The sequence below is a fragment of the Cyprinus carpio genome, chromosome A18 (assembly GCF_018340385.1).
Source record: "Cyprinus carpio isolate SPL01 chromosome A18, ASM1834038v1, whole genome shotgun sequence".
Classification (NCBI taxonomy): Eukaryota; Metazoa; Chordata; class Actinopteri; order Cypriniformes; family Cyprinidae; genus Cyprinus; species Cyprinus carpio.
In genome coordinates this window covers 20147970-20175359 of record NC_056589.1, presented here as the reverse complement: position 1 = coordinate 20175359, position 27390 = coordinate 20147970, and the positions used below count along the sequence as shown (strand labels likewise).

The window sequence follows — 27390 nt, the reverse complement described above, 5'->3', positions numbered from 1 at the left end:
TTTCGGTATGATTTAGGCGTAATAAGGGCGAATAATGTTTTTTTTTTTTTTTTAATGTTTATTTTCATTTTGATTAGTAATTTTTTGTAATTAATAGTATTTTGTATTTGTTTGTTCATTTTTGTTTATATTTGTATTTTATTTTTTTATTACCATCACTGGAACGGCGTCACTTTATTTTTTATTTTATTTGTATTATTTATAATCGTGCCAGTAAAGTACCCTATTGTAAGAATGTGTGCTATATATCGGTCACTCCCTATTCGTTCCTAATTTACGAAGTTATTCCCAGAACAGCTTTATAATTATTTTCAATGTATATGAGGTTGCTCAAACAACAAACACCCGAAAAAAAACCTCCATCTTACAGAGGCAATTATTACAGATCTAATCACATGCGATCTAATTTCGTCTGTCATTTATGACAAAATAAAATGATTTAAAAAGTGTTTGATGCTCGAAAGTTTGCACTTATACTTTAGAGGCGCTATCACTGTAGTGTAAGGAGCATGTAGAACCGTTTCCACAAGGCGGCAGTATTTCATCAACTGAGACTTGTGTGGAATGCATGAGAATTCATTCGATATTTAAACCATACATGATGGAGCCTGACAGCTACACATACATTTGATACCGTATCCCAGTATTATATAAAGTCCTTTAGGTGTTCTCTGTTGGCTGTACAAAAAATGTATTTTTCAGAACAGTGAATAAATTTAACAACAGATATGAATAGACGAGAAACATATATTGAATACATTTATACAGAGAGAGAAAAAAATATAACTTTTGCGTTGTGGACAGTTTGGATTTACAGTTACTTCGAGTATCCTCAATCACAGCACTTAGCGGTCAGATGTGAATACCATCTGTCCAAGTGCATCATGGGAAATGTAGTACAAAAAGGCGCTGGACTCGCACGCAACAACTGACACCACCTGACTCCACTTTTCAGGCGTTGCGAATATAAATGCATAAGAAAAAAAATTATTGGTTTAGTCACTTGAGTAATTAAACAAGCAAAATCACGGTTCGCAATTTAATGATAAATAATTTAAAGAACTACATATCCCAGGAGACAGTAAACGCGATTGGAGAATATGGGGTGAGGGTGTCTTGTTTGGGGGGGGGCGACACACACACACACACACACACACACACAAGGACTACACGCAGCATTTTGAGAATTACATTGTTGCACATTATCCAAGGGCTTAGAGACGATAGAATAACGGACAGGAGGACAAAATCCTGGTGCACATCTGCATCAACATACTACGTGGACGCTGGAAACGACCACCGACAGAGAACTGATGTGAATAATCATATGGAAGCTGAATGCTGTTCATTTAGTGCAACATCCACAACAGTCTGCAGAAATTTACATTCCAGAGAGGAGGTGAAGTGGGTGTCTTTATATTCCAAAACTGCCCCGGCTTTAAGAATGCATCATGATGAAGTGTTATGTGTCCTAAGAGGCACTGCAAGGTAAGGAAAGCATGAGAGTCATAAAATGTGTCATTTGTGTCCATTGTGTGAGTAACCTGTTGTGGTCAATGCCTATGAGGTTTTTAGTCCATTAATTTCTCACCCCTCCTTTTTTATTTTTAAAGCAGATAGTCTCAGATTGTGTAGCTAGAGCGGACCCTGACCGGCATCGTGCACAGAGGGACCCATGGCTTGCCCCTTTGTGTCCAAACCCATCTCATTTATGTGAGGGTCTCATTCCACTCTGAACCCACCCTTACCGATCTGCCAGCGTTGTTTAGATACAGGAAAGAAAGAAGGGTAGTAAAGGATTTTCTTGGGGTTGATGAGATTGGGTGACCTAATCAAGTCTTTGTCTCATCTTTATGCAGTTTGTTCAAAGTAGATACAACTCAACTCCAAAGATGTGGATGTAAACTCAATAAAGTGAAATCAAATAAGCAGTATGTTGACCAGAAAGACTACAAAAATGTATTAAAGATCTATTAATCCATCCTATTTTCCTTTTCTCAGGGAAGCTTATGGGAAAAGTGCAGGATTTCTTTCACATTTTACCAACTAAGTAGAATCACTATATCTTGACATATTTGACTGTATTGGAATTTTAACATCACTTGTGCATTAAAAAAAAACATGTGCTTTTCATAGATTTTAGCAGACAAGCATTTTCCATGCCCTTATCATCAAAAAAATACATGGTTAGATCAGTTATCACAGATGGTTATTAGTGGTTGTTAAGCTACATATAAGCTAGAAATATGTTTTTAATTTTTCATATGTAAAAATTCTGGCCATATTGAATAAGCTGCACCTATTTAATAATATTGACTATTACATATTTATAATACCATATAATCTAAATTACTAAGTATGCTCAACTATAGGTCCAAACTGTTTAAAGTTTAATTACTAGTATTTAAATTATGTAATGTTATATGAAATTAAAGTCTTGGTAGATCATTATGGCATTTTAGACTTTAAGTGTTTTTTTTTTTCTTCTTTCTCCTGTAACGTTGAGACCATTTTGTGGTGCTTCAACTGCTATATCACATAATAAGTCACTGTAAACAGCCTCTGCTGCAACACTTTTAATTAATTTCTGATTCTGTCATGACATTCAGTTTGCCCTTTGCTAATTGGTCTTTTTTCAGAGACAGAATTTGAGAGGACAGTTGCTGTTTAGAGTAATTGCATGACTCTGGTGAAAAAATGGTGGTGTAAGATTTACTTTAAAGTTCAGAATGAGGAGTTAGACACCCTGTGTAATTTTTCCCAAACCATAATGGAGGACCATCTATTTCTTATTATATCTTCCGCAACATTATGCACAATGACTCAGAGCTGAAATCATATAATGAATAAATTATTGCACTGAATATATTAATCACCTGATGTGTTTCTTAAACATGCATGTCTGTGAGTTGAAATAACAGTTTGGACTATTCAAATATCACTAAGGTGTAAAAGAGAGGATACAGAAAAGAACGTTGCATATTGAGATAGACTTTAAACTTGTCTTGTTTGGAAAACTGTTCTATATGACAGATGTTCATTATCTTCTGTAACTAGGCTAACGTAGTACCTGGGGAATTTCAGGAGCCAGCAAAAGTCCTGCTGACTTAGCCTTAACTAGGTTAACACTGCGTACAGAGAGAGCACACTGTCAAAGAGTCACAAATGAGAGCATTTAAATATGCTACTCTATAGGAAACCTTTTTCTATCAGTGATTCAGATTGGTTAATTAACAGAGCAGCGGCAGCAGGGTTACCTGGAATCCACTTCTATCAACCCAAATAGCTCAACTCAGCATTTACAGTTACAACACTTGCAACATTTTACCATCATGTTTGTGTCTTAATTTGGAGATCACATGGATTGTACAGAAAATAACAAATAGGGCACCTGCTGCTGAACACACTAGAGTTGTCTGTAGATCTGGATTCCTGTGTGTGTGTGTGTGTGTGTGTGTGTGTGGTGCATGCATGCATGAGTTCTCTGGGTTTCTCTTTCCCTGAGAGACCTGCTCCCAAACCCAAACAGATGGAAGACTTTTCTTTTAGATGCTCATCATATCAGATCACCGAAAATGTAATGGTTTTTACAAACAGTAACAGTCCCAAAATATCTTTTGATATTTGACACTCTCCGCTGTCATTGTATAACCCTTGTGCTGTGCTGAAAATCCTTTACCTAATTTGGTGTTCCCTGTCCAAAATGACTGGCCTTTTAAAAATTGTTTGTAAATAAATTTAAAGCTATATTATCACCAAATCTTGTTTTCTTTAATTTAACACAGGGTGAAAAAAAAAATCATTTGTGGATAAATTTGGCAGTGTTGATTCAAAAACTGTGCTAATTAAAAGAAAACAAGAAAATAAAGTACAAAAAATGTGTAATTTTGGCAATGTTCCCAACGAAAACAAGTCTGAAGAAAAAGAAGACTTAATCCAATTTTTGGTAATAATATAGCATAACGAGACATTTATAAGTAATTTTTTGTAGGTTGGTCATTTTTGACCAGGAACACCAGAAGTCTAAAAAGATGGGTTCGAGTATAAAAAGTAAAAAAATTTGGGTTAAAGATTATTATTATTTCTTTCTTTCTTTCTTTCTTTCTTTTTTGTGGAAGTTGTTATATCCTCTTTGAGAAAAATCTGAGTTTTAGTCCAATGCTATAATATTAACTAGCATTTTTGGGAAAAAGAAAAACCTCTCCGGGTCAAAATGACTGAAACACAACATGAGGGTTAAGCACATTAGATTGATTAGATTACTGCAGTGTGGCTTTGAGCAAGCACACACAACTGTAGTTTACTTCATTTACTAATTGTAATTTAATCTAAATTGAATGTTAACAAAGTAGTTCTGGGGTTTATTTTATTAATAGCCTTTTTCAATCTGTCATTGCAACACTTACAAGACATCCGGATACAGTGTGAGCAACGTTTCAGTGAGGTGGTGAGGTAAGGGTTAACTGTGCCAGCAATGAGGGCTTCTGCTGTGGTGTTCCTCATGGTTTTCCTCTCGATCGATGGGCTCTGCGACAGGCCTTGGCATCTGGCGCCAGTCTAGGTGGCCTGAGAGGATCTCTACTGGATGAGTGAGGGAGAGATAGACATATCTGGGCAAAGGAGAAAAAAATACTTTGTCACACAGAAAAAGTGATGAAAAACCACTAAAAGAGGACGGCACAAAAAGAAAGAACGATTGAGAGAATGGAGAGGTATATATAAAAAAGGGTCACATAGGCTGAAAGAAAATCTTTTCTGTACTTGCCAAACAGAAAGAGATACTGTAGATAGAGAAGTAGATATGAGGTACGGCTACAGATGCATGGATAATTCATGAATATTCCACAGGGAAACAGTGAGGAGATGTGAGGTGTCAAACCTGTGCAACGGAGACAAGGTCAGTGAGGAGCGGGTAACTGAGGTCAGGTTCAGCATATGGGCTTTTAAGGAAGACTTCAAAGTTCATCTTGTAATGCAAGGTTACGTTGTTCAAATCACTGCTAAAAATAAAAAACAGAGATGCACCATATTAAAATGATGGCAAATACAGATAAGGGTTGTAATTATTTCTAAATTCTTATTAATTAAAATTATTATATTACACTGTAAAAATAGTATGATCAATAGGTCATGACGACATATGTTTGTATATTACTTTCACTCATCAAAATAAGTTAAGCAATTTCCAACTTTTTAAATAAGTTATACAAGATTTATCTCATGTTTGATTGATCATGATGATTGTATTTTATTTAAGGCAGCAACTTTTTTTCAGTGTAGATGTACAAACAGATAACATATTTGAAAACCATTTTACAATATTTTTAATACTACAAATTAATTCAGGCACCACAACAATGTACAGTATGAAAAATGGAATTAAATAATTGAATGAAATCATTTTTTCTTTATTTTTCTAATTATTGTTAGAAAAAAAATGGCTAATTAAGAAAATATCTCTTTTAAATTTGTTTTCTTAAACATAAAAACTAAAAATTTTCCTCAGAAGCAAATATTGAGGTATTTTAAGGAATGTTCCTAGGATTTTGTCATGTTCGAGCATATTTTACTTATTTTTAGCATAACCTCACTCAATATTTTGTTACTTCTTTTCAAGGAGCCAATATTTGCAATCTTGATAGGTCACTTGCTTCAACCGGTGCTGGTGCCAGACATCACAGTCTGCTTTCCTGAATTGGAACTTACACATACATACATACACATGCTGGTATTTAGAGCCTGAAGCAGAGATGGGGGTGCTGAGTCAGACACTTGGGCAGCTGCAGCTGTTAAGAGTTCCCATGGCACACAAACACTAATTTTTGGTAGGGCAGTTAATGCAAGAATAAGACATGACTGCACCATTCATCGCTGCTGTTATAAAGAGATTTCTCCTGTCTCTCCTGTATAACCGCTTTGAACTCCTAGTGCTGCATGATGTGTTTGCTGCTTCTTTGAGATGATTTCTGCTCTGATTTACATTCTATATTGAGAGCTACAGAATTTCCCAGGCCTTTGAGATCCCTGAGGGCTGTTTCTTCAGCATTGTAGAGATGTGTCTGTGGCTTATCATGGTTGTTCATAATAGACCAGCTTCTGCTGGACATGGAGGACCTGACTGGTGGCATCCCCTGTGGATCTGGTTTGTCAAGAAAGGCATGATTAATGGTGAACAGTTGCTCCAGGAGAATGCAACTTTGAAATGAACACAACTGATGCTGAAGGCTATACATAAAATAAATTTGAGACTTGAAATTGATTAGAGATGCAGGCATCTCTCATTTCTTTTTCATTGAAAGGTTGTAGTTTTTTGTGATTAGCGTGACTCAGAGAAAGTTATGAGATGTTTTTGTGATGCAAAAACTAGAGTAGCCTAAGCTTCGGTTAAAATTTTCATTTCACAAGGCATTTTCAAATTAAGTTCAGTATTGTGAACTCTTTAAACTACTGTCATGACCACAGTTTTGGATTATTTATCTGCGTACTGAGTAAATAAATTCTGTGAAAATAAATCTGAAGAATGATTGATGGCTTACACTAGCATTAAAAGAAATAAAATTAAACCACAAACACATAAATAAAATCAAAATCCCAACAGAAATAAAAATCAAAAATGTCGACTGAAATAAAAATAATTGAACGAAGGCTTATATGCATGGAAAACACTTTCAGTTGACACCAGATTTCATTGGAAGAAAATTTTGATTGAAATAGCTAAATCATAAATTTAGTCTACATTTTTAAATGAAAAAAAAAGACACGATCATCATACTTTTTTTTCCCAAGAGAGGCCTAACAAGCAATAATGTATCCAGCTTTAAAAGGGTTTCATCCATTAAACGTGAAATTAGATTAAGCCTTAGGGCCAAGCCGTTGAAAATTACTATTTTATGATTAGATTAATCCCCAAAACCCAAAAAAAACAGGTACTGTCAGTACGTCAACCCTATCCCTGCTTCCAATCTGATCACAGACAGCACAAAATTGGATCCGTCGACTGTTGAGTATGTGAGAACAACCTGTCCAGCAGCGAGTCAGAGAAAATGCAAGCCCACCCAGTATGTGAATGTCTGCTCTTCTCTTTCAATTACATTTCCATTGCAGCCAGCTGTGAGGTTTCGTTGCCAAGGCAACTCAGACACCCACTCTACAGTGCTGAGCAGGCACATTGGTCAAGACCCACTAAAAGCGACCAAACAACAAGAGAGAGGAAAAGAAAGAGTAAGAAAAGAAAAATTAATCTAAGTTCAATTGAATTATACATAAGTACATCAAAAATAAGTATGGCTAAAGAAGGAAGAAATGGAGAATTTGGTGTTAGTGCATCATCTGAATTTGTCCTAGAGAATGTACATGTGTTTGTATATGTATGGAGTCAAGAATATTATTATTGTTTTGAGCACAACTGTGAGAGCAGTCATGTTTAGATGTGTTGACAAAAAAAAAATAATAATAATAATGGTTACATATCTCATATGCCATTTGTTTACTGTGAGTCTAGCAACTGTGTGCCGATGGCTTTATAAATGAGAAGACTGTCATTTTGAGATATTGGAAGGGGTAGGAGGATGTGATGCTTGGTGAGAAAATGAAGAATGAATTGAATAGACTGGGAGCATAATTCAGCTTTAAGAGGATTTTGGCTTTCATTTGAGATTTTATAGCCTATATATGTGGTGTGCTGCCTTACATACTTTTTTTTAGACAGTGCTATAGAGGTGCATCACACTTATATGCTGGTCCTGAGACACTCAAACACACTCTCTTGCCATTTTTACTTTATAAAGGTGGCATATACACATTCACAGAGGCATCATAAAATCATTTAAACACATTACAATCAATATAATTACATTGATTTTGAAGTAGCCTATTATGAATATAGAACAATTAATGAAAATCCTCTGTTAGGTTAACTGAACAACTTTTCAATAACCACAAAAAGGTTACAAGGTAGACTTTGCTAGAATATTTGTAATTAGGTAACCACAGCAACAGCTGTCTTTAATACTGGCAAACCATAAATACTGTATGTTTTTGTCTTCTTGTGATGGGCTACATTTACACATTAGAAATATATTACATAAAGCTTTAGTAACAAGCTTTGTTCAAGCCACTCAACGAACCTCAACCTATAGCAGTAATTAGTGACATAATTTACTTTAATAAGTCGGACGTCGTTGTATAATTTGCACACCATATCATCCACTCACTAAGTCTTCCAAATCCAAATGACAACACATTGGTTCTAGCGTACTTGTGCATAAACTAAAAGATCGAAATCGAAAAGATGATGAGAGCACATAAAAGTCTAAACTTAGGCATGTTCATACAGAGCCCCTAATGCAGGGATCCTCAGATCTGTCCCAAGAGATCCACTTTCCTGCAGAGTTTAGCTCTAACCCTAAGCAAACCTAAGCAAGCTAATCAATGTCTTCAGGATCATTAGAAAATCACAGGTACTGTAGGTGAGTTTGATGATCAGGGTTGGAGCTAAACTCTGCAGCACCTTGGCCCTCCAGGGCAAGATTTGAGGAACCCTGCTCTAAAGGGACATGGTGGTGGAAAAAAAATAGGGGTGGGAGGAAAAAATATTTTTCAAATCTTTTGCATTCCCGTAGAAAAAAATATTATAAAGAAAACTCTTAACGTGGCTTAATGGATTAGTGTTACTTGCCTGTATATATTTTTTAATCAACTATACATAGGGCCTAAAATTTGGGCTTTTTATATCACTGTCTTATTAAGCCATGCTCAGCGCAGTTTTCTATTTGGGAGAAAACGCTTATTGTGCAATTCAGCGTGTTCATATTCTGGGCTCATCTGCTTGTATGTACACAGTATATATTTTTAAATAATTTTTATAGCATATTTGGTGTTTTTTTTATCACCGTTTTCATTAAGCCGTTTTCTTTATAACTTCTTCTGGGAGGAAAATGCTTAAAATGCAATTTAGTGCTTTCTACTCACATTCTGGGCTTATCTGGTTTCCTGTATTCAGGGTTGTCCTTAGCTGACGTGGGGCCTGGTGCGAGATAGGGACCGGGGCCCCCCTTGGTCCATTCGCCTTGGGGCCCAGTGCACCCTCCTAAGGACAGCCCTGCCTCTATGAAGTATATTTTATTAATAAACTGCATACCGAATTCAGCATTTTATAGGCAAAAGTTGTTTTCTCGTTATCAGGATTTAATTTTCTCCTGATCTCGACATAACAAAAGTTGTTTCATAAGTTAAACAACTGCGCCAACAGGTGCCACTAGAGACCTGGGGCCAGTTGCATAAACTTAGCCACCATGTTAAGCCTGTTTCTTAAGAAATAGTTTGACCAACTAGCAGTTGCCAAGGGGTAATCAGTCTTACTTTTAATACAAATAAGAACAATCTACCTTTTCATAACTGAATTAAAAAAGTTATGACCAGTCTTGAAGAAAGAAAAAATTAGATGACTAACTTTTTAAGACTAGTCTAAACAGTTTATGCAACTGGCCCCTGAATAACTGATGGGGTCATAAACGAACTGCTTATTAAAACCAGTGTTGACGTCACTGTATTCTGTTTGTACCTATATCTTTATTTGTGCCTCTTTGAAATAGGCCTACATGATTGTTAGTTAATAAGCAGGGATGTTGTGTTTATCTAGGACGCGCTTGTAATGTGCATCTTTTCCTTATTTTTAACCTTTTTTGTAATTAAATGTATATTGATAACAAATGTGATTTATATATGTACAGTGTAGCCTATAGGCTAATTTAATTAAGTGATGTTCTAGTGTTGTGATCTTTTGTATTTTCTATATTTCTTTGTAGAAACCACACACACACACCAACACTCTTTTCAAACAGCATCCCAAGCTTGTAACGCACGTGATATCAGTCACAGCATATCCTACATGACTACTAAAAATGACGCAAAAGTTTTGATAAAGAACGCATAAGACTAAAAAAAAAATTCTCCCACCCCTTATTTTTCCCCTTTAGGGGTTCCGTAAGTTCACGTCTTTCAGAACGTCAAACCTGACCGCGCTCTCGTCCCATTACGTCACTACTGGTAAGAGAAACAATCAGCAGCACGGTGCTGCAGAGGTACACGCTATCAAACTCTGCCTGCAGCCTCTTTCGCGGTTTCTCTCTTCAAACTGTGGGCGTTAAAAAAGAAGTAGCGTGTTTAAGTGTGAGACCGTCTCAATCAAAGAAGTAGGCATTTACTCCTGCCAGAGAAAATTAAATCTGAAATTCATTTTTCTAATTGGAATGGAAGGGGAGAGTATTATGTGTTCTCGAGCGGCTCGCCCACGCATGCAATCACAATCGCAGCACGAGCCACCTGTTTGTTTGATATGTCGATATCCTCTTCTAAACCCGCGATCAAGTTGATGTTTAAACATTAGTGCTTTGCTGTCAGAGATTATACTTGTGAGCATTTCTTTCAAACATGCATTCAAATGAATGTGTTACTTCAAATCAAGCGTGAACAAATCGGTTGGTGTTATTTTGTGAAAGCTGTGAAGTTTGTGTTTTTTGCATGAACTGGTGTATGCTTCACATATTGAGGTCTGGTAATTTAGCTCAGCAGATCCTCTACAGAGAATGCTCAACAGAAATCGGTAGAGATAGAAACACTTCAACTGTGGTGCATTCACAAAATGTGTGTGAGGGGCAGATAGGCTATCATTGAAAAACAAGTGAACTTTAATTTTTACATCTTCGCTGATATCTTTCCGATTTAGAGTAGGGAAAGGAGGACTTGAGAATTAAGTTTGAGTTGGAAGGAGAAACTAAATTTGCAAGTATACTGCAAATATTACAAGCAGAAGCTAGTGATGTTTACATGCTGATTTACATTGCAATGCTTCTTTTCTTTTGTTTCTCTCTTTTATTTTTTTATTTTTTTTTGTCATGCACTACCTATTTTGGCATCCGAAAGTCTGAGACTGCTAGTGGAAATGCCTCTTTTTTTCTATTCTTTTCTAGTTTGGTTTATTTATTTTTGCAAATTATCAGGATAAAATTGGATTGAAGTTGGATTGAAAAATTAACATGAATTCAGTGTAAAATATTTGTTTTTAATTATGCATGCCAACATTGTGCTTTTTATTATTTATTTATGTATTTTTACCAGTTCTTAAAATTTGTGCATACTAAAAAAAGTGGGGAAAATAGCTTATAATAATAGCATTATAAATTGCATCACTTTAATATTTTAATATGCAGTACATAATTCTACATTTGTCTGTTTTTAGTTTGGAAGGTTGTCTGAATCAAGAAGAGCAGCTGTAGGCACCCACAGCTGGATTTCACTACCATCCTGATGCACTGCACCCTCTCGGACTGACGGGTTTTCTCTGGCAGCAAATTGGCAGAGAGAAAGAGAACTCACACAGGTGGACCAGCAGCATCCCAGAGATTATAGATTTGGAGATTACATGACAACAGCAGATCAGGGTACATTGCCTTGTTGAAATCCGAGTTCTCCACCTCACCAATTCCATTAAGAGCTGTTTTTGTGAAATTGGCAAGCGAGTCCTGCGATGCAACACATTTGCAAGCACTCGGCCGATCACATACTCCACTAGCTGTTAGACAGATGCAGTGTTAGAAGAAAATCAGATGAATCTTCAAGCTACTTTCATTGAAGACACCGTAAAGACCAAGGGACTAGCATGGTGGGATGTCTTTGCATTTAAAGTAACTCACAAGGTACACAACTACTGCTGAATGAATGAGATGGAAAGCGTTTTGAGAGTGTTGTAGAATGTTAGGCTATTCAAGATGTTTGCAAAAGGGCTTCATTACAAGTCTGTGAGAAAACTCCACCCTTTTCCACCTCTGGCTGCAAAGTTTGACACGGTGGCTTGCTAGACGGAGCGTACTGACGTGGACAAACCGGATTACAGTGACAAATTTGGACTCGTAGAGGACCATAATGGAACAGACACAGATGACAGCCTAGCTTGTCTGGCACTGGGATGTCATAACCACAGAGTGGGATATTCCTCCAACTGTCACTGCAGGGAGAATAGAGCCGATCACACACACGCCTACAAGCAGACTGATTTTTAGAGGCAAAAGACTGGTGTATGTGTGAACTGTGGCAGTATAGACAGTTCAAAAGTGTGAAAGAGAGAGCTGGAGGAGATCACATAGTGTAAGGGGAAGAGAGCGAAAATAAAGAGCGCTAAAAAGGCTCCACAGCAGTGGTGACACATTAAAAAAGAAGACTGACAGACTGGAGATCGGCAGTGGCAGTTCACAGGTGTACAATTTTGTGAGATTCACACACTTTTGGGTTTAAAACCTGTCGCTCAGTACGCCGAGTAGTACTGAGTTCAGTTTGGGCACGGTGGCAGGGGCCGGTTCATGGCAGTGGGGCGGGCGCATGCCGCCTGTGCCTCCGCAGCGAGAGGGACGCTTCGGCTTGGGATGGGGTTGGGCCGCATGGGCTCGGGCTCAGAGGACGGGCGAGCTGAGAGCCTGGGTGCCCGGCGGAGTCAGGCCTGCGGTAGCAGGAGAACGCGGGGGTAAACAATGCTCCCTTCGCTTCTGCATGGTCTTGGGATCCCTCGCCCTCCTGTTCCTCACCTCACTCTTCTTCTCCTTCTCGCTGAGAGGAGGAGCCGGCTTGCCTTACTTGGAACCCCCACGATGGGAAGAGTCACACAGAGTTAAGCTAGTGCCCAGCTATGCCGGTTCCCACCAGGTCATCCCGGCCGAGAGCTCTCAGCAGAAGACATGTGCCTGCTCTCAGTGCGTGGGCGACCCAGGTGTTTCTGACTGGTTCGACGAGAACTATGACCCGGACATCTCACCTGTGTGGATTCGGGACAACATCCAGCTGCCTTCAGACGTGTACTACTGGTGGGTGGTAAGTGATCTCATGGTTACTCTCTTCTGCTTTTAGTTTTAGAAACCCTTTCAGTTGATGTGGTCAGACTTTGTTGTGGTTCGATTTTGTGAAATGCTTTTGGCCTCATGCATTAACTAAATGGAAAAAAAACAAAATGAAATGGCTGCAAAACTGCATGTTAACTCACACTGTCCTTAATTAAAAGAGACCTAATTTTGTTGTGCTTCTCTCCTTTAAATGTGAAAGGTTGTGCTTATGCATCATGTTTAAACAACAGGAAGCAAAGAGGGCATTTTCATTAAAAAGTATGTGAGTAATGTCTGAAAAAAAGTGTGTCAGCTGAAAAGTGTAAGTCCGTATTACTTGCTCGGAGTGAATTAAAAGCAGGGAGGGTGCCAGACTGCATTAAGCCAAAGAAGCAGAAATATTTTGGGATGAGGGTGTGGAACATGATTGGACTTATGGAAACTGCTTAATTTTACATTTTCTGAAGAAAATGTAAGTGGTGCTGTTAGAATGCTGTGGTGTTCTAGGTGATTACTAAGGTGGTTTATTACTGGTCCAAAAAAAAAAGTGATTGTTAATTGTTTTGGCAGTGTTGGACATTCATTTTAGAGTTTAATAGGCATAATTACTCAAAATTAATTATGTAATTTTTGTTATGAAACTTAGGTGGGTCTGATGAAATTCCTCAGTGTGAAATTTTTGAATGCCAATGAATTAAATTTCTCTTCCTTTTATTCAAATTCTAATTCAGCATCCAGTGGGCTGTAACAAGTTCAAATCAAATTTAAATTCAGTCTAGTCAGGAATTTAACTACTTAAAACCACATAAAAATGTTTGTGCTTCATTTGCAAAGCCTTCCTTATATGGTATCAGCCCATATATTGTATCATTTGAAAGCTTAGATTGTCTTCTTTACAAAGAACACCATTACTTTTGGCTTTAGGATAAATAAAATAGTAAAATGAAGCTTAGAAATTTATTCGTCCCACACACAAATTTCCGCCTAATGATTGCAAAGAATGTATTTTTTATATTTTTTTTCACAAAACAGTCAAGTCATATATCACAAGAAAGCTCTCACTGTGTAGTGTGTAGTTCATTTCATTGTGTGACAATCACAGATCGAACGATGTGAAATTGGACAACTCTGATGTAACATTTAGATGCGTCACATTCGTATTCGCACGATTGCTTCAGTCAGCCGCAAACAGCTTAAAACTCTATATTATCTTTTAGATTAGGATATCTTCTTTCAAACGAGACCATTTTCACGTTTCTGTGTGCTGGTATTGGTGAGAAATCCATTGTTTTGTCGCAAGAGGCGATAATGTGCGCTGGACGCCTAACGTTTCGCTGGCATGGATAAGATCGATATCTGACAGTAAATCAAAAGCTAAAGATGATGTAGAACATTCAGCGACGTCGTGGAGAGGATAGGACGCGAGCGTATAAGAGCCATTGTGCTACGTTATTGTTATTATTATTTTACTGTTACATAAAAGCACAGCTAACAATCCATGATAAACCATGTAAAGTACAGTATAGGATGTGTTTCAGCAAATATACATGGATATTATTACAGTACTATGTTTATAAACAGCTATTTCTTTGTTTCACATTCTGAAGACCAGCGAGCAGCTGTGAGCTCATGTCACAAGCAGTTAGCTTGGAGCTAGCGGAGAAAGCAGGCGGCACAAGCTCGCGTCTGCTCTATGGATGCAGGATGCTGAGGTGATGTAGGAAGGATGCTGAACAAGAGGTGAGGCAGGGAACTAAAATTATGCACATAAATGGAATTATATTTCACTTATGCGTAATAAACCACATGGACTTTATAATTTATAGAGTCTTGTGTCTCCTGAAAGATATAAACTGATTGTATAAAACACAAAATTTGATATTAGGTATAATTCGCTTATGCCATTTTGTATATTACTACTAAGACAAACATGAAAATGAAACACAATTAAGTCAATGATCAAGAAAAGTGCTATGGCACATAGTAAAATAGGATTCTGGGGGCAATATGCTTTATAAAACCTGTTTTTGCAAAGGATACTCACAAAGACACTATTAGATGCAAAAAAGGGACAATTTCACTCCCTTCGGTTATAATTCAAAAAAAATAATCCTCATAAAAATCTCCCATCTAAAACATTAATTACAGACTTTCAAAAAAAAAAATCTGAAAAACAAATAAAGCTGCAGAGAGCTGGCCCTTCTAGAACCTGAATAACAGACTTTCAAAAAAACAAATCTGAAAAAATGTGCCTATGTTTTTTTTGTGTGTTTATTGTAATATTTAAAACATTATATAATGTTATTTATGAAGAATTACAATCATATTTTGTAGTTCAAATGGTTTTCTATACAATGACACCATTTTTTTTTTTCATTTCCTCCATTGTATGTGTGTAGGGTAAACATTTGATTTAGGGAAGGTCAAATTTAGGCGAAAATACCAAAAAACGCCACTGAGGGCAAGGGGTTAAATTCTGATTGTTGCCCAAAACTGGTATACAGAGAAAGATGCACATACTGTATAACTTACATGAATATGCACACTACTGTTCAAGAGGAGTTGGACATTTTTTACAAATGTTTTTGAAAGAAGGCTGTGTTTATTTTATCAAAAATCTATTAAAAATCATAATATTTAGATTTTTGATCCTTAATTATTGATGTGGTGATTTTTAAACGATTAATTGATGAATAGAATTTTTTAATAGAACAACATTTATTTGAAATGGAAATGTGAAAATCTTGTGATCATTTTAGAGTACTCTAGCTGAATAAAATGATAGAAAAAAAAATTCTGATCCTAAACCCTTAATGGTAGCTTTCTGTTGATGACAGAGTCTTGTATTAAATACAATGGGTCCTCTTTTTTTTGAATGGGCACAGAGTAAAATCACTGGCTGGCATCTGTACCAAGAAAATATCTACCAGGAATTATTAGGTCCAGTGGAGACCTGGTAAACTGGTAAAAGGGACCATGAGGAGAGGAAAGGAGGGAGAGAAAAGAGGGAAAGATAGAGAACTGGGTTGGCTGGAAGGAAGCCATGTCATTGAGGGATGTTAGTAAAATACAAAAGGAAAGATTGTAGGTCTGGTCTTGTTTTTCAGAATGTGTGTTTGATGGATCTTTTTATTTATTCTTTCTTTCTATTTATCACAGCAGAGGGCTTCAGCGGCTAATCGGCTGCCTGGATGTTTATTTTAGTATGCATATGTGCACAGACAGGTGTGCAGATGGTTTGAAGTTAAAAGATAACTACCCAACCTTATGTTAGTTTCTTTCTTTCCCTTTCTTTCTTCCTTCCTCTCTTCTCTTCCCTCTGGGCTTTGTACAGATGTTGCAGCCTCAATTCAAACCCCACAACATCCAGCAAGTTCTACAGAGGATGTTCCAGGTCATTCCAGACCATTCCCCGTACGGTTCGTGGGACCCTGCCCGCTGTCTGCGCTGTGCCGTGGTGGGAAATTCGGGCAACCTCCAGGGGGCAGGTTACGGTCCAGTGATTGATGGCCACGAATTCATCATGAGGTGAGTCTTGAAATGCCACTGTGAAAACAAGTATGGAAAGAAAACAGTCTTTCAAACGGTTTTTAACTATATATCTAAGATTATGAGAATGATGGTATTCTTTTGAAACTACAAAAGCAGACCTACAAATTCAGTTGGTGCCCTTGAATTCAGAGTGAGTTTATCTAGGTAGGTTATGATAGTTTTGCGTTTTCAAAGTTGTTTTTAATTTGAACACTGTTATTTAGTTATGTGTTTTTCACAAGTTATGTTTTTTCTGTTCAGTTTTGATTTTGTGGACATTTTTAATAATTTGAATTATAGGTAAAAAGAGTAATTTCTGTACTTTCTTTGGCATGAAACAAAATGACAAAAATAATGATTTTTCAAACTGGTTTCCTTAAAACTCCCATCATTTAAGCCAGTGTTGCTGATTTTAGGCTGGTAGGATACTCAAACTAATAAAAAATATATTTCGAAAGCACACATCCACAGTGTTTAATTTTTTAGGGAGCACAAACCTTGAAATAGATTACTAGCTACTATAGGAGATTTATTATTAAGTTGTAATTTAACAATGAAAAAAAAAATACATAACTTTTTAAGGAATCCATTGAGTGACCAACAGAACAGCTGGCGCTCTTTAAAAAAGTAAGGTCTTTGATAAAAGCCACATTTATCCATATCAATATATTTATATTTCTTTTAGAGCTTATGAAATTTTTTTTTTATTTAAATTTTTTATTAGCAGTATTTGTCTTAGTTTTAGTGTGGAATAACAGCTTTGTTTTCTGGGGCACTGATCACAGTCAGTTATGGTGGACTGACATTTGCAGTTACAGATTTCAGCTGAATGAACATTGAAAAGGGCAGAATGTGCGTATTGCTGCTTTAAGAAAGAGTAAAATAATGGCCTGGGGGAGATGTTGAAGAACAGTGTATGTTTAGTAGAGATCAGAGAGACCGAGCTGCTGAAAGAGACGGAGGTATAAATTGAGGTGCTATTTCAGTCAAGTCTTTATTGATTCAGCTCTGAAATCTTAAATTAATCTAGTCCTCCTCTGTTTCCATCTCTTTCTTCTGCCTCACAGCAGCTGTCTCTTTATTTGTTTAACTGCTGTCTGCCTTCATTCTGACAGTTTAAGAGATAGTTTGATCTTCCTGCCTCAGTCAAATTAGTTTGCTGTTGCTGTTTATCGGCTCATAAGTTTCCATTGGCTGAAACATTTTTATTATAGTAAGTAAACAGTACTTTGTTTGAAATCTGTTAGCATCCTTGTAGCATATCAACTGCATTTCATGTATATACTTCTGTATTTTTGTATTTTATTAATATTTTTATTTTATTTTATTTAACAGGGACAATACACTAGGCATTGTTTCATAAAAACAACCGATTCTTTGAACATAGGGCATGTAGCATAAAGCTAGTTTGCAGCCCACGTCCTTGGTTAAGGTTTTACATAAAATCAAAACATCCAAATAAAAAACAAACACAATCATCACAAGGAACAAAACAAGTACAATTATACATGTGTGTGTATATATTGATAACTATGGGAGTATATGTTGTACCTAAACAATCAAACAATGTCATATTGACATGACATACCTAAACACATTTGTAAATTTATACAAAATCACAAACATAAAATGTAAATTATCCTGAAAGAAAATGTAAGCTTACTCAAGGTACTCCGTGTTCACATCGCGGTAGAGACTTCAGCCATTGTTTCAGCTTTGTAGAGAAAACTCAGTTCTGATTGCAACTTTAAATCTACAGGCATGGTGTTCCATAGATGTGAACCTTTCACTGAAAAGGATGATTGAACCACAGTAGTTCTGTATCTCCAAACTCTACAATTCCCACTTACTGCTCCCTCTGGTCTTTGCCCCATCACTAATGTATTTTTGCATCAACTGACAGATTAGATCAGTGGCAGGCCCATATACACTTAAATACTGTTTTTATAAATGAAAACTTTATCAAATGATCAAAACTTAACAAATAATACTTTTGAAGAATTTGACAATGGTGCCATTTCATTGGTTTCTGATCCATTACTTTTAAAGTTTGTTTGTATAATGACATTACAGGCTTAACAACTGATTGGGAAGCCTTATCCCAAATTATCATACAATAGGTCACGTGAAAATATCATAGTATTCATAAATATTTGAGCTGCTTTAAGAGATATACATGGTATTGGTCTTATCATATGAAAACAAATTTGTCTTAATAGTCTTAGACATGTTCTTAATATTGAGCTTGGAGTCTACAATGACACCTAAATATTTAAATGTACTCACTTCCTTGATTTCCTTTTGGTCAAATACAGTAAATACATCATGTGCTTTGTTCTTTAGTGAAAAACACATTGAAACGGTTTTGTTGTAATTTAAAGTTAAACAGTTATCCTGCAGCCGCTGGGAAACACTGACCAGTTGCCTGGTTAACAATTCTGCAGCCTGAAGTTTCTGCTGTTACATAAATATTTGTGTTATCAGCATACATTTGACAACCAGCCTCCTTGCAACTTTCAGGTAAATAATTTATATATATAAAAAAAAGCAAAGGACCCAATATTGAACCCTGTGGTACACCTAGTTTGCATTTTTTAAGTGATGACTTCACACCACAACTACTTTTTATGGTATCTATAAAATGACATATAGCCAATTCTGTTAAATACTTTGGCCGAAGTCCAAATTGCTTAGAATATAAAAGACTATTTTTTTTCCAAGTAATTCATTAATTGTTCAACTTTTCTATGAATTTGGAAATTACTGGAATAATTGAGAAGGGTCTAAAATTACACACCTTATCAGTCTCTCCAGACTTAAAAACTGGGGTCACCACACAATTTTATGGAAACTCACCAGTTTTAATACATAAATTTACCAAATGAACTACTGGCCTTACCAGAGTTGCACTGTTTTTTTAATAAGAGAAGTGTCTAAACCAAATATATCTTTAGCTTTTGAACTGTTTAATTGATTAATAATTTTACTGATTTTATCTTGATCAACCTGTGAAATATAAAAAGATGAAAATCAATTTCTTACTACATCATGTGATAAACAAAAATAATTCAAATTTGCTGCAAGTTCTTCTACTAATTTAGAAAAATCAACAAAATTAATTCTTCAAATCCTGTTACTAGTTCACTAACCACTTTATAAATAAAAACAAAAAAGATCAATAAATCTTTTAGAACATCAATATACAATCAAATCCCATTAACACCATGTTACTCTTTAAAGCTGGTAATCCTGAGTTTTTCTATGGAAGAATGTTTATTTTTTCTATGGAAGAATGTTTATTTCTTTCCTATTTGAATAAAACCGTTGAATAATGTAGACCAATCCAACCAGCATTCACAAGAAAATCTGGTACAAAAGAGCGGGTGTGGAGCCACCTCTGCTCTTGTCAGCTATCTTGACATTACAAACTGGTGTGAATTTTTGGTGAGAATTATTTATGTTCATTTATTGATTACTTTAAATTCAGTTGTGAAAACCAGTGCTAAGTACCAGCTGTATTACTAGTAAACACTACAACAGAGCTGTAGAATAACAAACCTTTCTTGCACGTCCACCAAAATCTTACATTTAAATGAGTATTGTGGTTTCCAGTTTAAGCCTTAGAGATTGATGATATAAGAAGAAAAAAGCTTTAGCTTTGATTGGTAAAACATCTTACTCACTTTAAGAAAAGCTTTGAGTCTTAAGAAGATAAAGAAAGCAAGCGAGAGAGAGAGACATATAAAAACATGATATATTTTTTTCACAAAAAAATCTATAACAATAATACACAGCTCAAAAATCTCCCCCACACCTCCCCATATCCTCTGTGCACAGCGTTTGGTTGCGGAAAAAAATAATCCTACATTTAAAAAAATCTTATTGTTTGATATCACTTTCGAGTCCATGAGTTCGCCTACCAATGGTATGAGAGGAGCAGAACATTACTAGCCAATCAGAATATTTTGCTCTTATAAACAGTCGCGCATAAAAGTATCCAATTGCTTTAACCCCTGATTATATCTAAAGTTTTTTTTAAATCCTGGTGCCTGGATACAAGCTTGAGATTCTATGTGTTTGCAAAACCTTGTTATTGTAAGGCAGTTCTCTGAATTTCAGTAAATACATTTAGAATACAGATTGAATGAAAAAGGGAGGCAGGGTTTTTTCTAATCAGAGCATTTTGTTGAGAGGACATGAGCTGTGAAATAGAAGCTCTGACATCCATCGGGGAAACAGATGTGTCTCCTGAATAGACACCGACCCTGTTCTGGGTGTTCCTGTCTGATCCACACACACCCTCTTTCCATCATCTTGCTTGTCTTTTGCAGTCTGTCTCTCTTAAAGGAATAGGTCACTCAAAAAAGGTCATTTATTCGTCCTCATGTCATTCCAAACCCTTACGATGTTTTTCTGTGAAACAAAAAGTAGAATTTTGAATAATTCCCTGGTTATTATTTTCTATACAATTACAATGAATGGTGATGTCTCTCTGTCTGCTTTTTTAGCTGCTTGCTGTTAACCTGAATGCACTTTTTGTTTGTTCACTGTACTCCATCATGGGGAAAATAATGAAATGCCAAAGTAATAGGGCTTGTTTGAGCAAAAGTGAGCATTTTCGCGGTCTAATTCAGTTGGATCTTTGTGTTCCAGGATGAACCTGGCTCCCACTGTAGGGTACGAAGAGGATGCCGGCAGCCGTACCACACACCACTTCATGTACCCAGAGAGTGCCAAAAACCTGGCGGCCAATGTTAGCTTTGTGTTGGTGCCCTTCAAGACTCTCGACTTGTTGTGGATCACCAGTGCCCTCTCCACCGGACAGATCCGCTTGTGAGAACAATAATGCAAACACAAGGATTTTAGGAAAAAAGATAGCTGCACTGTTTTATTTTATTAATTTATATTATGTTTTAATTTAAATCATATTTGTTTTTTTTATATTTTTCTTTTCTTTTATTATGTATTAAAGCCGTATATTAATATAGTTTAAAAAAAATATATTATTATTTTTTTAAACCACAGTCAATCGTTTTGTCTCTCTAAAAAAATCTGATTGTGATATCCCATCATTAAGTTAGTTATTCAGTTTAGTTTTCAGACACTATACGTTTAATGAAACTATAAGGGAGTTTAATTTGGTTGTCAAAATCTTGAATTTTGATTTGTATTTTGAATTTATTTAAATCTTTATTTTAAATATATGTATTTTATTCAATATTTTCTTTTATAAAATTGTTTCTTCTTTTAAATTATTTATTTTTAACCACAATCACTCTAACATGATAAACTAAAAAATGAGAAATCCCGCACACCATTTGAACTTGCTTAGTAAATAACTTTAATGTGCAACAGGAACGTCTGTTGACTGAAATGTTTCATATTAAATGTATTTTGTTACTAAGCAAGTTTGAGTGGTTTGCAGAATTTCTAATTATTTGGTTTATTTTGAACTTTAATTTACTGTGCATTCTTTAAATTTGGGTGTGCGAGGTACTATATGTTTAAAAGATACCTGTGTGTGTATGTGTGTGTGTATATATATATATATATATATATATATATATATATATATATATATATATATATATATATATATATATATATATATATATATATATATATATATATATTAGTACCTCCAATTAAAAAAAGATCATTGGAGTGTGACATGACATCCCATCAATAAATTAGTTGTTCATTTCAGTTTTCAGTCACTATGTGGATTTAATAAAAATGTGATTGTAAGTACCTGAATTTTGAGCCACAGCTGTAGTAGCTGCAGTGTGGCCGATGAGACATCCATATATTCTGTCTGTGAGCACACTGCAGTGTTCTGTACCCAGAAATGCATCATTCAAATCACACACACCGCCACACATCACAGAGCTTCATCAACAACATTCTCTACTTCACTGAAAAACACCAGAAAGTTAGCAGCAGTTCAACTCACTGTTTTTTATGAAATGATGAAGAGATGCCAGAAGTGGGAAGACTTATAACTTTATCTTTCCAAATCACTCTCTCTCTCTCTCTCTCAGCACTTACGCTCCAGTGAAGCAGTTTCTGCGTGTGGATAAAGACAAGGTAATATATTCCCATCCTGCCTCTCACAGATTTATATTCTCTGAATTAGGACACATTATAGACCCTGAACAATAGGACACTATCATTCTCAAATTCAGGCTCTGTTTTCTCTGTGCTACTATAAATCTGCATACGTATCAAATAATGTCCTGTAGGTTCAGATCTTCAACCCAGCTTTCTTTAAATACATCCATGACCGCTGGACACGTCATCATGGCCGCTATCCCTCCACTGGCATGCTTGTGCTGTTCTTCGCTCTACACGTATGTGATGAGGTAAGACTTTAGGGCATATAATATAACAAGGTATGTAATATTGCATACAATTCTCACATGATGTTTGTAAATTGATATTCCAAAATGTATTTTTTTTTTAAATGTCCTATCGTATCATACTGAAATTTAGAATATTATATTATGTAGCAGTTTTCTGTTTTAATATATTTTAATAATTCATCTATTCCTGTGATAGCAGTGGCACAGCTAAATTTTCAGCAGTTATTACTTTGGTCTTCAGTGTCAAATGATCTTTCAGAAATCATAAAAAAAAAAAATTGATAAATAAATAATTTTAAATGTTACATTTTATTTACATTTCAAAGCTCTGATATTGACTGTGAATTCGTTTCTGTTTCATAGGTGAATGTATTTGGCTTTGGGGCGGACAGCAGGGGAAACTGGCACCACTATTGGGAGCAGAACCGCTATTCTGGAGAGTTTCGTAAAACAGGTGTCCATGATGCAGACTATGAGGCCCAGATCATTGACAAGCTGACCAAGGCTGGCAAGATCTCAGTCTTTCCTGGAAAGTGAATCTGTGCACCAGGTGCAAAGAAATGGATCAACTGATGGACTACCATAAACAAAACCAACCATTATCCACTTCACACACACAGTGTGCCTGTTAAACATAACCAAGAAGTAATTTTTCATGGTCTTATTACCATTCTATGCTGTCCTGAATGGACAGGATTCAGGGCAGCATCCCCATGGTGTGGTGGTTTTGAGAGGAGACACTAGTACTAAATGTACTAATGTGCTTTTCCTTGCAAGACTACCTCAACTAGGACAAGGAACGTGACTTGGCAAGGAACACTAATATCTCACCACTAAATAGCATGTTAGATATATGTGCTGGGAATGGATTTGGCTTATATTAATGGCTTTTGTTGACTAGTGTTGGGAACTCTTATCTCATGCCGAGGCCCCGTAGATGAGTGAGACCAACAATTACCATACTGTATCCTAGTACTCTAGTAGTTCTCTGTGATTCATTAAAGAGATAGTTGACTCAAAAAATTTAAATTGTCATAATTTACTCACACTCATCTCGTTCCAAACCTGTGTGAATTACGTTCTTCTGCAAAGCACAAAAGATATTTTGAAGAATGTTAGAACTGTTTATGTCAGTGAGGTCAATAGGTTCCAAAGTTGTCTTGCACCGTTGTCTTCACAGAAGGAAAAGTCATACAGGTGTGGAATTAAATTAAAAGCTTGGACATAGTGGCAGGTTGTTTCACTAGCGTTATAGCGCAGCAGTTAGGCTCCTCACATCACCAGGCGCACGTGGTTTGGAAGTTACATTCCTGCTGTTAAACCAAGCTTTGTTTTGTCTTGAGATATTTTGTTTAGTTGTTCGTGTTTGAAATGATCATGCTAACAGTTTGCAATCACTGTGTGCTCACAGCAGTATGAACAATTTGGTCTTTTTGGTTTGTTAATTTTTGCTAATTATGTTTGAGTACTTATTGTTCCTCTGGTCTGAGGAGGGTGCACAGGGATACTCGACAGCAGGAGCTGAAACCACTGACAGTCCTAAATGAACACATATGAGCAATATATTAAGTACAAACCAACACTAATAATGGTGTGGTGATTGTTCTAGAGATGCACTGTGAACAGTGGTAGAGCTTCATTGTCGATCTTCAGCAGCACACTACTCTTAAATTTAACGTAATAGTGTTATATAATAGAAACGACAGAAAAAAGCATTAGATTGAGAGAAACGGAATATAAACGTTCATTTATGAAGCCTGATGTATTGCGATACAATTTATAACTAGCTGACAGACAGATCTTGAAGTTGTGGTGGAATTCATTGATGAGCGTTTTCTTGAAGGCATGTAGACACTGCTGCTGTTCAGTCATTTACCATTAAAGGGTTAGTTCACCCCAAAATGAAAATTATGTCATTAATTACTCACCCTCATGTCGTTCCAAACCCTTAAGACCTTCGTTCATCTTCAGAACACAAATTAAGATATTTTTGATTAAGTCGGAGAGCTATCTGACCCTCCATAGACAGCAACGCAACTGAAATGTTCCCAGGTCCAGAAACATAGTAAATACATCGGTAAAACAGTCCATGTGACATCAGTGGCGATGCTACGAGAATACTTTTTTTTTTTTTTTTTTTTGCGCAAAGAAAACAAAAATAACAATTTACTGAACCATTTTTCTCCCCCGAGCGTAATCAACGCTTAGTACGCAGATTACATTCATGCGCGCGCTTTCCCCCGAATGTAAACAACAATGATTACATCCAATACCTTCTTGGGTACTCTCCAAAATGGTGGAAGACGTAACTCGTCGGAGAAGAATGGTTGAGTAAATTATTTTTGTTTTATTTGTGAAAAAAATTAAGTATTCTCATAGCATCGCAGAACTGAAGTTGAGCCACTGATGTCACATGGACTGTTTTACCGATGTATTTACTATGTTTCTGGACATGGTAACATTTCAGTTGCGTTGCTGTCTATGGAGGCTCAGATAGCTCTCCGATTTCATCCAAAATATCTTAATTTGTGTTGATGAACGAAGGTCTTACGGATTTGGAACTACATGGGGGTGAGTAATTAATGACATCATTTTAATTTGGGGTGAACTAACCCTTTAACAATAGGTGATTTACATATTTATTTATTGTAAAATTTGTGTAGTTTTCCTTATACTTTATTACATTATAAATGTTGACGAACATACAAAGGATAAGCAGAAATATCCGCTTGACCGACAAGTGCTTTCTAAAGGGGCATAGTGAAGTGGGATATATATATACACGAGATAGGAGTAAAATTATTTCAATGCGTTCTCTTGTAAATTTTTGCATTCCCACTTGAGAAACTTATTTTGCAAAATATTTCCATTCCCCACAGAAACTTTGGTTTAACTTGCAAACGTTACCCAGAGAAACTTTCCAAAATATCGGTGTTCCCCAAGAAACTTTGTATTAGCTTGCAAACGTATGAGTTGCAGGCTAATAGAAGAAAGGGAAGGTTTCACAAGCAAACAAAAGTTTTGTTAGGAAATCGAAAGTTTCTCTGTGCTAAGCAAATGTTTGCCTTCCCCCAAGAATCTTCGCATTAGCTTGCAAAACTTTTTTTGTGCAAACTTTTACGAAGGTTTTACAAGCGAAGATAAGTTTTGTGAGGGAATGCAAAGCTTCTCTGGGAACAGAAATTTAAACGCTTTTGTGTTCTCTTCCAAAATGTTTGTGTTCCCTCAAGAAACTTTGCGTTGACTTGCAAAATGTTTGCGCTCTCTCAAGAAATTTTGCGTTTGCTCGCAAAACTGTTGAGTTGTTGCAAAACCAAGTTTCTTGGGAGAACAAACATTTTACAAGCTAATGCAAAGTTTCTCTGAGAACACAAATTTGCCTATATTTCAATGCTTTCGAGTTCTTTTGCGTTCTCTCATAATTAAATACTGAACTGAAATATATTCTTTTCTTCCAATCTCATATTTTTTCCATCACTGTGTCCCTTTGCAAGTCCGGAGCTTTCTGCTTCAGCCCACTATAAGTTTCAGGTGCAGTAGCTCTTTTTCAAAATGTAGACATAGCAGCTATTTCAGTGTGAACGCACACACGTTACATATGCTTGCGTGCCTTGTCCTCGCTTTTGGACACGTCCTCTCTCCAGAGCACAGCTAACCTCATTAAAAGTCACATCAACACATGCTATTGTTCCTTTAGTCTTCTTACAGAGCATTTATTGACACACATTCACGCTCACACAAATCTGGGCTCTAAAATAGGGCATGGATCGTATACCCACCAGTTGTCCTCCACCCAAACATAATTCACATCTTGTCCTGTCCTCTGCCATTTTATCCACTTGTCTGTTCTACTTTGAGCTAAGCTGAGCGCCGTGCCTTCGGGATCAGGGTGGGAAGAGCTTTCCCCTGAAAACCTTCTCCCCTCTTGATTTTAAGAGCTACCTACCTGCATTCACTGTCACTTCGGTTAAAAGTCTCTAAACCTTAGAAAATCCAGACATGTGGCACACAAAGTGCTTTTATACATTGTCTATAAATGTCTTTTGACGGTTATATACCGGGTTAATATTAAATGCACAGTGCTGCAGTCAGTGGCTTTATTATATTTAAGCCTATTCTGAGGGATTATTATTGGGCTGCCCTCTCATAGGGAGAATGTTGAGATGCGAAGTTGGTCACCAAAGAGTTTCATTCCATTACTAATCCTCTTGTTTTTGTTGTTAGATGTTTATGTATTGTTCAGAAAGTTTGGATAATGGAAAATAAGTTGGCTCGTGATGTTCTTGTATTACTCTTAACAGTATCCATTAATCCTAGATGGTACTAGTTGGCGAGGAGGGACGTTTCTCTTCTTGTTTTTGTGCCACATGAGGATTGTAGCCTGCTGAGTGATATTCAGGCAAACCTACTCAAACAATTTTTGAAAGACTACATTATGTCCACCTTCTCTGTTCTCTCCATTTGAAATGTTCTGTGGCCAAACTGCATGACGGGATCAATTCCAAATTGGCTTGTTTTCTTTATGCTCTTCTTGCCAACGTTCTCAGCACTAAATTATCGGTCTTTGTGGATCCTTATTGTCACATTGAGAGAGCCTTTTCAAGGATTTTGTATCATCTTTTGCTGAA

General features: G+C 36.3%; 1 protein-coding gene across 6 annotated transcripts; it reads left to right on the top strand.

Annotated features, from left to right (window-relative positions):
- The first annotated feature begins 1144 nt into the window (after positions 1-1144).
- Positions 1145-24722, top strand: LOC109108738 (CMP-N-acetylneuraminate-beta-galactosamide-alpha-2,3-sialyltransferase 2). 6 transcript variants are annotated; one of them, XM_042775336.1, is made up of 7 exons: positions 1145-1488; positions 11240-12861; positions 16204-16397; positions 21054-21233; positions 22442-22487; positions 22643-22762; positions 23126-24722. In XM_042775336.1, the coding sequence occupies exons 2-7, from the start codon at positions 12376-12378 to the stop codon at positions 23297-23299; spliced, it is 1200 nt and encodes a 399-aa protein (XP_042631270.1). In that variant the 5' UTR covers positions 1145-1488; positions 11240-12375; the 3' UTR covers positions 23300-24722. The 6 variants fall into 6 exon arrangements, with proteins under 6 accessions (XP_042631270.1, XP_042631273.1, XP_042631276.1 ...); XM_042775339.1 differs by lacking the exon at positions 1145-1488 and adding an exon at positions 9835-10047; XM_042775342.1 differs by lacking the exon at positions 1145-1488 and adding an exon at positions 10045-10082.
- Positions 24723-27390: the final 2668 nt, after the last annotated feature.

Coding starts and splice junctions, on each gene's coding strand:
- LOC109108738 (XM_042775336.1), top strand. CDS start 12,376: ATGCCGCCTGTGCCTCCGCAGCGAGAGGGACGCTTCGGCTTGGGATGG. Junction 16,398..21,053: donor GGCCACGAATTCATCATGAG/GTGAGTCTTGAA, acceptor TTTGTGTTCCAG/GATGAACCTGGCTCCCACTG. Junction 21,234..22,441: donor TCCACCGGACAGATCCGCTT/GTGAGAACAATA, acceptor TCTCTCTCTCAG/CACTTACGCTCCAGTGAAGC.